The sequence below is a fragment of the Poecilia reticulata genome, linkage group LG1, assembly GCF_000633615.1.
Source record: "Poecilia reticulata strain Guanapo linkage group LG1, Guppy_female_1.0+MT, whole genome shotgun sequence".
Classification (NCBI taxonomy): domain Eukaryota; kingdom Metazoa; phylum Chordata; class Actinopteri; order Cyprinodontiformes; family Poeciliidae; genus Poecilia; species Poecilia reticulata.
Genome location: NC_024331.1, coordinates 28,967,612 through 28,978,936, shown reverse-complemented (window position 1 = coordinate 28,978,936; position 11,325 = coordinate 28,967,612). Strand labels below are relative to the sequence as shown.

General features: G+C 34.8%; 2 protein-coding genes across 3 annotated transcripts in view; one reads left to right on the top strand and one right to left on the bottom strand.

Annotated features, from left to right (window-relative positions):
* The window catches only part of LOC103470863 (apoptosis-stimulating of p53 protein 2-like), a 12,910-nt gene extending 12,476 nt beyond the window's left edge, over positions 1-434 (bottom strand). The window contains exon 1 of one of the 2 annotated variants that reach the window (XM_008419542.2): positions 176-434. In XM_008419542.2, coding sequence (XP_008417764.1) covers positions 176-184 — 9 coding nt within the window. In that variant the 5' untranslated portion in view covers positions 185-434. The remainder of the gene's footprint in view (positions 1-175) is intronic. The other variant, XM_008419550.2, reaches the window with a different exon arrangement.
* A 2,671-nt stretch (positions 435-3,105) lies between these two features.
* The window catches only part of LOC103470856 (heterogeneous nuclear ribonucleoprotein L-like), a 19,600-nt gene continuing 11,380 nt past the window's right edge, over positions 3,106-11,325 (top strand). Inside the window, exon 1 of the mRNA XM_008419531.2 lies at positions 3,106-3,432. Coding sequence (XP_008417753.1) covers positions 3,229-3,432 — 204 coding nt within the window. The 5' untranslated portion in view covers positions 3,106-3,228. The remainder of the gene's footprint in view (positions 3,433-11,325) is intronic.

Genomic DNA, 11,325 nt, shown 5'->3' with positions numbered 1-11,325 from the left:
AGATAGATAGATAGATAGATAGATAGATAGATAGATAGATAGATAGATAGATAGATAGATAGATAGATAGATAGATAGATAGATAGATAGATAGAATTTCGTTTAAAGCTCCGATTACAGTATTTAAAAGTTAATATTAGATATTTATGCTGTGAAATATAAAGTTCCTTCTCACCGGCATCATGCTGTGGAGCTGGTACCGTCGGTTCCGGAGGCTCCTCCTGTTTGACCTGTTGCAGAAAGGTTCGTCTGGTCCGGTCCGTCCAGATTTTCTCGCGCCTTTATAGAAAAGCACCGCCGATATTCTCGTCACCGGGGTAAAGCCAGGTGTCGTTCCGCGGCGCGGAGGCAGAATCCCGGCCGCTCTGTGACGCGCCCCGACGGCCCTCCACTATCACCGGATCAGCTGCGGACTGGACAGCGGACTGAGGGCTGCAGGAAGCGGGACTGTCAAAATAAAAGCCATCAAGAGTCTTATTATTAATTCAATAATAATAATAATAATAATAATAATAATAATAATAATAATAATAATAATAATAATAATAATAATAATAATAATAATAATATATTCCTCAATAAAATTTTAAGCTTAAGAAGCTTAAAACAACACATAGATGATAAATTAACTGTGATTTTGAATGTACGTTTTCGTGTTTTCGTAACTAACACAACAAAACTGAAAATGAATTACTGAAAACAACAATAATAATAATAATAATAAGGATAGGACTATTACAAATATTTATAATATTTCAAAATACACTATTACTGGTACTGCTATTTGTAGTATATGTCAGAGGTTTATTCATTAATGTCCTAAAAATCAGAATTTGGCTTTATTTTTAGATGAGTTCCATTCCTGAATATCTTAAAATAACAGATGAATCAACTGTGATTATGAATGCATTTATTTTTTTGTCACTTATTCAACAAAACTAAAAATCGGACCAAAGGCTAAAGGTTTACAATAATTTCACTGAATAAAAACTTATTATAAATTCAAAGTTGTTTGTATTTATTGATGATTTTTGTCTTTTCTTTTTTTTTTTTTTTTTTTTTTTACCTGAAACATTAAAGTGTAAAAAAAAATAAAAGCAAGACATTGCTAACGGGGCAAATACTTTTCACTGCTCTATAAATAAACAACATTGGTTTGGACATAAAGATGTGACTTTTAGAGAGTTAATCATAACACACTGGAAAACAAAGATTGATATTTAGTAAGATGCATCACTTGGTGCATTTTAACTATAACTCATCTAAAGATCTGCCATGAAACGTAATTAAATCTGAAACAAATCAACTAATACATCTTCCACAGAAGAAAGGTATAAACCAAAACAGAACAATATATAACAGAATAAAAGTATTGTTCCACAGAGGGGAAATTCAAAAAAGTATTGCAAAACAAAAAACTACAGTTAATAAAAACAGAAAACACAGATTTTAAATATAAAAGGAAATGAGTAGCTGGGTATTAATAGCTACAATATGATTCGAGGCGCTCTATTTAAAGCCTATTTTTACTGTAATTAGTTTCTCTAGTGTAAAAGTGAAACTTATGAACATTGTGTTGTTCAGCAGGTCATATCTGTGTTTCAGGAATCATGTAGAAGTAAGAAAAATGTCAGAAATTGAAAGAAAGTTTTCTGTAAACACTAGTTCTAAAATAAATTATGTTTTCTGACAATTTGGTGCATCCATTCTGCAGAAAAAGTGCAGTTTAGCAGGTGTCTTGTTGCTGTGGTAACCGTGACCTCAATACAGACAGATAAGAGCCGCTGAGTAAAAATAGAATTAAAAAAAAGAATAAAAATTTTATAAAACTAAAAATAGAATAGAATAGCCCTGTTGGTATTTTTGCTATTTTTTCCACATTTTATAAATAGTTTGTTGGATTTTATGCACACATATTGTCTATCTACTCAACTGCATTTCTTTTCACATTTTTATGTTATTTTTAATAGCTGTGCGTTATTATTTGTTGTCTTACTGTATAGCACAGGTGTCAAACTCCAGTTCTGGAGGGCCACGGCCCTGAAACCTTTAGATGTGCCTCTGCTGCACATCTAAAGTGCAGCAAAGTACCTCCTCCTCGATGTACACGAGGAGGAGGTGATTAAGCCATTTCATTCCAGCGTTTTGTACCTGTGGCACATCTAAAAACTGCAGGACAGCGACCCTTAAGGACTGGAGTTTGACACCCTAGCCTCTTATTCATATGTTTACCTTTGTGTGAATTGGAGCTGTAAATTAACTTTAGCTGTAAGAATGTTTCTTTCTTTGAAACGCATCAGCTGGAGACAATGTGTTGTTGCTATGTTTGTCTGCGTTTTCCCAGTCAAACAAACAAATACATCAATAAATGATTGTATGTGCATGTTCCCAGTTACCTTTGATTTGCTGATGTTACACTTGAATTTCCACATAGTGGGACAGTAAGGATATTTTTATTCTATATAATCAGAAGTTCTCATTTCAAACTTTTCCAATCTATGACTGTGTATTAGGGCCATAGAAAAGACGGAGTAACTTTCTGCCAAAAAACGTCGAAATTTTGAGATCAATCTCAGAAATTTGCTAGAAAAATAAGTAAATCTCTGAGTTTGGAAAAGCACATATTTGCAAGAAAACAACTTGGACATTTTTATATTAATCTCAGAAATTTGCTAGAAAATATTCACCAAAAAATTTCAGAAACTTTGAAAAGTCAAAAATGTCCATGTTTTTTTTCTTGTTTTAGAACATTTCTGATTTCTAATTCTAATTTTAAATTCAGACATTTCCAGGTGTTTTTCTTGAAAAAAATGTTATATTAACTTTTTTTTTTTGTATTTTGGTGAAAATGATTTACTCCTCCTTTTTCCTATCTCCAATGGTCGTACCAATATCATCGATACCCAGAAGAAACACCAATATTTTCTTTCCAGTTTACGATAATATTATCAGCACGTTTACTCCTTCTTTATGTCATCTAGTAAATGCAAACAAATATTATTTTGCAGAATTCTTGTAGACATAATCAGAACTAATGCGAACTCCAAAGGTAAACGTTCGGAACGGTAACAGAGTAAGACATCTTTCTTCATTAACCATCTTTGCAGAAAAGTAACCGGGGCTCTGCAGGCAGAGAGACGCAACGAGACAAACAGACAGAGTGAGACAGCAGGTGTCATCGCTCGTCGTCTCGTTTTCAGCAATCAGCGCTTTTACTGTTTGTCTCCGATGGAGGAAAAAGAATCAGGAGGAGGAGAAGGAGGAGAAGGAGGATTTTACCGTTCAGCCAAACGACGTCGGACGGAGGAAGAGGAGGAGGAGGCCGGTGCCAGGGATCTGGAGGAAGGTGAAGAGAAGGAGGAAGAAACGGGCTCCGCCGAGGAGGATGCAGCGGGGAGCGGATGCAACGACAGCAGGAGCCGAAGGAGGAAGGTTGGTTAAAAATATATTAAACCGGGAACCAAAATGTAAAACATTATGTAAAAAGAGCGACATCTTCATCTGATTTTGTTTTTAACGAGGCTTATGTGTCTCATCTCTCACACAAATTCAGAGCTTTTACCTTAGGATGACTTTTATCACTCATGCAGAATTGTTTGCACCTTTATCTGATTTTTATGTTCTTTTATTTAAGGAGCGGAGTAAATAGTTTTGAAATGTTAAAGATAAAACAACAATACACGAAATGCACAAAGTGTACAACTCTGTAGCAGAAAGTGTCACACTGGGTGAAGCTAAGGGAAAATGATTTTGACTTTTATTTGTCATTCAGGCGTCAACTTTCAATGAACACAGAACGAAATGACGTTTTATTTGGGTCAAGGGCTCTTTTACAATTCTACATTTAAGCAAACTTGAAGATTGAGTTTAGAAATGTTCTTCAGGGGACAAAAGGCCGACTTTGTAACTATCTTCATGTGAATCTGAAGGTCCAGCTCATATTTACAGCTCTGGACTAAATGAAGAGCCCACTGCACGGAAGCCCATTGTAAACCTCCTGGTTAATCCATCAAATATTGATTTCTGAACGCTTCCATAGCTAAAACGTTAATATAGTTGTTTCTAAATGAATATGAACTTGTGTTTTTTTGCATTATTTCAGGTCTGAAAGCTCTGCATCTTCCTCTTTATTTTGACCATTTCTCATTTTCTGCAAATAAATGCAAAATTTATGCTTGTAATTTCAGAGACATGTTGTCAGTAGTTTATAGAATAAAAGAACAATGTTCTTTTTACACAAACATAAACATATAAAGAGTAAAATTATAGAAACTAATCATTTTAGGTGGTCTCTTAAGGTTTTCCAGAGTTATTTGGTGGGGAAATGCAGCACTCTTGTACATTGACCACTCTTATCACTATCCGTTATGTTCATTAATATTTAATGTATTTTCACTGTGCATTTTTGTCATAATTCCTTTGTTTTCATGATTTTCACCAAATTAATTTGCATATAAAATTCTGGAGCAGCTGTTTTCAGACCCTTTTACTCTCTAAACTTTAAATAAACTCTGGTGCCTTTAAGTGGCTCTAACTCACAGTCTGTGCCAGCAGAGTGGTAAGCAGAGAGGCAGCATGCAGGCCCATCGTAACTCTGATGGCGCTGCACAGACTCACACCTTCTGGTGACAGTAAAACTATTCAGCATTAAATCTGCAAATCTGATGATGACAGCTAAATTATCAATTGCTGAAAGAAAATTATAGTAATTCACAGAGAAAACACACAATCTTGCCAAGTATTTATGTCTTGTTTCTAGTGAAAATATGGAATAAGACAAAACTAATGTAAAATTAACTTTTCAGCAAGACAGGGGATCCTCTTTTAAGTAAATAAGTTATTTAAAAGTGAAATAATCTGCTTACTAGTACTTTTTTTTAATCAATATTAAGGAATTACTGACTCCCTTGACACATGTTTGAGTTTGACTTTATTGAATGTAGAGTTTAAAAAAGAAGAAACAAAATTATATTCATATAAATTTCTTTTAAAGCAAGATAAGAAAAAATCCAGTAAAGTATATTTACATATTCAAAGAATAACCCATCCAATAACCCATCCAATAAATTACTATTAATGTTAGCTTGGTTATAACATTGTTTCTTAGTTAGAAGTTTCTATATTTTTTTCTATAACTGGTGCAATGTATTCATAATTGCACCAAACCCAAAGTGTGTTTGGTTTCCCTAAAGCTAGATTAATGTGTCTGTGCAAAGGACTTAAAAATAGTCCCAGCAATTTGCTCTGGCTAATTACACATTAATAAATTGAAAGTGGGCAATTTTACATTGCCTTTATCTGTTCAGTTTATCTGCCTGGACTCTGCTTTATAGGGGCAGTTTTATGTAAAATCAACTTCTTTAGCTTTACATCATGTTATAATGTTATTCCCTTGTCAAAAACACATCTGGAGTGTTGCCTTGCTTCTTTCCATGGCGACCGTTCAGCTGTTCAAAACGCCTGGGTGGACCTAGCTCCGCCTTCGAGGCTTTACTCCTCCTCAGAGCTGCAGTTTCCAAGCTTCTGCTTCATAAATCACCCCTCCCCAGGCTCCTTCAGACTAGCCAGGAGCAATTAGCAAACACCTGGTGGAACTGTGGTCAGCTGAGCTCATTATAGGAGGGACTTCTCATAGAAACCCTGGTGAAAACGTTGATAAAGGGTTAATAGAGGAACCATGCTGTGATGACTTCCTGTAGTTTCAGAAAGAGCAGGAGCTTTTAAAACAACAGAGGGGTTAAATTACGAAGTAAAATTTCATTTAAGTCATATTTGATAGTTACCTGATGATGCTGTAAAATGGCCTGGAAAACACAGGCCATTACGTCTAGGTAACGTCTACCTTAAAGGAGTTATTTATACCTTAAAGGTAACGTCTCCTGTGCCAGTTAATCTAAATAAAAGTGCTGTCTCAAAATTAAATTAAATTAAACAGAATTTTGTTCTGCTTCTGTTTTTGGAAAGTCTGTCTATTTTGTCCGCAGGTAAAAGTTGAATCTCTGAGGTCTAATTTATTTGCAAAGATGTTTTTAAAATGAGGGCTAAGATGTGTGAGTATCTATAAATGAGTCTGTTTGTTTATGTTCTTTAGTGAACATCATTTAAAGCTCTGAGTCTTTATTAAGAAGACGACACAACATCTTAGTGAGAATGTGGGCTGTGACAGGAAACGTCTGCCCTCAGCAGGAAGTGAGGTCGTATCTACTACGTAAATAAACTGGACTCAATGCAGCCACTCTTTACAGGAAGGTTTCCATGTGTGACCCTGATAGTGCTCAGATTGGTTGTTGGTGCATGCAGCCTAGCAGAGCAGACTCGCTGTTTCTCTGGTTTTCTGTGAGGTTTTTCATGTTTGTGGGTCAGCCAGGTGATGTAGGTGAGAATCATATGCCACTATAACTTAAAGCTAACCCTGCATGCACCTTACCACTAAAATTAGATACCTACATGCACTGAATAAAATAAAAAATAAAAAAAAACAACATATAAACTTTTTTTTTACTGACATCAAATCAAAGTAATCTTGTCCTGTTTTTGGTTAGCTGAGACTAGAAAAATTCAAGTTCAGGGTGTCTGAACATCCTTTAAAAGTCTTAAACTGATATATCTAAAATTAAGGCCTTAAAGTTTCTTAAATTCATTAAAGCAAATGTTAGTTAGACTTAAATACGTTATCATAGCTGTTAAAGTTTGATGTAACAGGACTATTTAATCTTGTACATTCGATGCCAGACGTTTCTACGAGGCAAAAATTTGACAGTTTTGACTGTCTCAAAAAATGCTAATACTTACTTGCTAAGGTAGCATCTTGCTAGCTAGATATTTTATATAGTGTAAATTTATCTACATTAGCTAGACATCTAGATAGTGAAAATGTCCCAAAGGTTGAGTGGACAACGTTTGTCTTCAGATGATTAAACTCAACTGGACCATTCATCCACTGGTTTTTTTGCACTGGTTATGCTGGTGAGCGTAATGTTGTTTTGTAGGTGCACCAATAGGAAAGATAGGAGCACCAAAATTTTCATCTGCATTAAGAAAATATTTACTTCTAAACAAACTAATAAACATAAACAAGTTTATGTAGAATTGTGTAAATCCAGTTACTCACTGAAAAATTTCAAATTGGTTGAAAATGTAACTTTATAAGATAAAATAATGGTAAATATTAATATTTAAACATTTCAAAGTGAGATTCAAGCCATTTTTCTTATAGAAACTTATTTCGGACATAAAGTTTGTGAAAGGAAGTTTTTATTTTAGGCAGCGTTAAACTTGATAATCACCTCGGATCTCATCTGATGATCTTTTTACTCGACTAACTGGTCGCACTAGTTTGACCTCTAGTATTTTTGCGACCTCAAGTATTTATTTTTTTATTTTTTAGGTGCACTGTTGAAAAATCGTTCACACTTTAGAGCCCTGCACTAGGGAGTTACTTTAAACTTATTAAAAGTATAAGCAATACAGCTGCAAACGTAGACAACCAAACAAATCACGTATTGTTCTGATGGTTCTCCATTTCCACGCCGTCGGTTTAATCCCGTCAGTGGCACCAGAAGAAGAAAGTATCAGGTGTGAGCCGACAGGAAGGATGCTACCCGTAACACAACACCTCCTCCCTGGCGTGCAAACACAGGCTAAATAAAGACGCACAACCTTCCTTCCACCAACTGAGGCCTGGTCTCCACGGCGACGGGGCAGCATGTGTGTGTCTGCACAGAGAGGGAGAGTAACCATGGCGACGGAATTCCATTATGTGCAGCTAACCCCCGACTGCTCACAAGCAGGTGGACGGCTAGCTGTTGGTGTTGCTATAGTAACCGGCGTGAGAACAGTTGAGGCCGTGCGCTGTTGTTGTTTCTGGTGGTACGGCCCAAAAATATCAGGCAAACTGCACTGTAAAAACACAACATTTTTGGTTTAATTTCTAGTGCAAATATCTTAGTACACTTGGAGCTTGATTTAAGTCAATAAACTTAAAACATGGAGAAAAAAAGTACTTGTTCTATTGGTGGATTATTTTACTTATAACTGAAGTACTTTTGTTTCCCTATTCTAAGTGAAATAATCTGCCAATAAAACTACCATAATACCTTCATCAATATTAAGGAATTATTGACTTGCATCAAACACCTATCTTGCTAAAAAGTTACTTTTAAATTATTTTTGTCTTATTCCAAGTGTACTAAGATATTTTCAATAGAAACTGGAACAAAAATGAGAGATTTTTTTTGTTTTTGTAGAGTGTTTGTCTACCTTGGTAGAAACAACAATTCATCTCTCAAAGGAAAATAGAAAGCTTATAAAATAACTTTTGGTAATGTTTATGTGTGAATGAAGCTATAACATGCACTCTTCATAGATTTTCAATAAAGTCTGCAGTCTAAGGAGAAAAGGAGCATTGAATGTAACATTTTAACAGTTTTATTTGTGTACATCTTTGTTTAGCTGTTGGTAACTGACTCGTGGTCATTTTGGCACATCTATGTGTGGTTATATCTAAAAAACTCTTCAGTTTGTAATCCGAATACATTTAATTCAGTTAAACACAATCAGATTTGGATATAAATTCAATAGATTAGTTGCTGATTAAAGATTATACTGTGGAGGTGATGCTGTAACTAACGATTATTTAAGTATCGTCCAATCATTCTGATGATTAATCGATTAATCACATAACAGAAAATTCCCAAATTTTGTAATGTTTCATGTAACCACTTAAGCTTTTTTGCAACATTTGAACGACATAAAAATGAGAAAAAAAATTCACTTTTTAAGTTAGAAAAACATTTTTTTCCTAGAAGATATCTATCTATCTATCTATCTATCTATCTATCTATCTATCTATCTATCTATCTATCTATCTATCTATCTATCTATCTATCTATCTATATTACAATTAACGATTAATCGATTACTAATTCAGTTGACGATTATTTCAATAATTGATTAATCACAATCTGATTCAGCCCTAATCCAATTGAATTGAAATACATTAAATTCAGTTAAATACAGTCAGATTTATACAGAAATACAATTGTGTTTGGTGCAATTTCAGTCAACCAATCAACCAATCAATCAGTCAATTGTTGTTGATTTTATTTTTAGTATTTTCAGTTGAAGGTTTTCAATATTTTCTGTTGTGTCAAAAAACAACAAGCTGCTAATTTAGAGTGTCAACACGTCCAGGAAACTGTGAGCCATTCACCAACAACCTCTGAGTTTTCATGCACATTCTGGTTTGTTTGCAACATTTGTCACTAAATTTCAATTATTATTTTTTTCAGCAAAGGAAGGAATTATAAATACAAACATTAGAACAAAACGTACTGACGGAAAAGTTTATATAGGAATCATAAGGCTACGATGAAGTACAAGCACATGGAAATAATTACAAACACACATGCCGCTAAAAATTTCTTGCTCACGATGACATTTATTTAATCACATCTACCTATTCTTTCTCATTACAAGAAATTATTTGGGCTTTTTTGGGGAGAGCGTTGTTGTCTGCATTGTCTGGTCTGCAGACTGCAGGCAGCGAAAGAAGAAAGCTCGGCTTCACTGCAAACGACAATGATCTCAATCTGAACCTGCAGCTTCATCAAGCTGCAGAAAAGGTCAGGCTGCAAAACCCACATGCTTGCATAACCTCCTTCTGACAAAGACAGTGAGGATCTTCTGTTTGTCAGCCGCGCCACCGTGCAGAAGATGTTTCCGCTTGCAGCCATCCTCATTCTGACTCGGTGTTGCATTCAGATTCTTGATGCTCTGCGCAAATCTTAAGTCGTTATTTTACAACTTTAAAGACTTCCACACATTCATTCTGTGATTCTCTTAAAGTTCACAAAACTTATAACAAGATATGAACTATAAGTTTATAGATGTATGTTTTCACTAAAGGTTGTGTTGTGCAAAAAGTCATAAAGGTACCACTTGAATGCATACATTACGTTCAATTCTTTTGGTTTAGTTTGGTTTTTTTTTTTTATTTGTAATGAGTATAAATAATGTTCATTAGATGGTTTCTTTTAAACAGCATATTTTTGTTCCATTTAGTTCCATTGGTCTTTTTATTTTTTACAATGTAGCATCAGACTTTTTTTTTTTTTTTATTTGGCCTTAACTTGATGATTGTTATCACATTAGCTCCACTTCATACCAAACTAAGATTTAGCTAAAACTCCTCAACTGGGATCATTTTAGCTTCAGCCGGTTAAAATATACTGCAAAAAACACAAAATTGTATCAAGTAATTTTGGTCTACTGCCCAGTTCTTAATGTTCAGAGATCTTTAAAAAGACAAGATAAAGCAAAACTTCAAGAGTGTGTGATGGAAGATATCAAACCACAGAGCATTTTGTGGCACATTTATTTTCTTTTTATATTTATGAACCACACTGTAAAAACACCAAATCTTACCAAGTATTTTTGGTCTAGTTTCCAGTGCAAAAACGTAAGGGCACTAGAAATAAGAGAAAAGTAACTTTCACGTTACTTTTCAGCCGGAAGAGCTTGTTTTAAGTCAATAGCTCCAATTGATGAAAACGTAGTTCCATTGTCAGATGAAATAATCTGCAAATGGAATCAATATTAAGGAATATTGACTTAAAACAGGTTCTTATTTAACAGGTTCTTACATGAAAAGTTACATGTAAGTAAATGTTGCCTTATTTAAAGTGTACTAAGATATTTGCACCATAAAATAGACCAAAATTATTGGTAAGATTTTTGTGTTTTTGCAGTGTATAGACAGCTAGTGTTGCATACGGCAGCACTTTACTCATTTAAACAAGTTTCAGAAACAACAGGAACATCCTGAACCTTCGCTGAAAGCCGGTAAAACATGAAGTGAATCTGTTTGAGGAATCTGGAAGTGAAATACGTTTGCAGTAGAATCAGCTGAAGATAGAAGAGTCATTGAAGAAGTTTAATCTCAGTTGTTGCTAATTGCATCTTAAAATGAAAAACCTAACGTCTCAATCACTTATTGTTTTATCTTCTGTGGCCGGTTTTGCTAACGTATATGCGACTGTGCAGACTTTTTGTTTAGTTTTGATAAGCTCTGAGCCCGCCCCGTTTCTGATAAATAAGACTTGTATTGTTGTGCAATTGTGGTTTTCAATTGTCAGTGTTTTTGATGAACAGATGGGCAGAAGTGATTTGATGATAAGTGCTCACACCAAGAGTTTCTCAGCGCTAAAGCCTCTGATCACCGAGTTAAATCAAAGGTGTGTGTGTGTGTGTGTGTGTGTGTGTGTGTGTGTGTGTGTGTGTGTGTGTGTGTGTGTGTGTGTGTGTGTGTGTGTGTGTGTGTGTGTG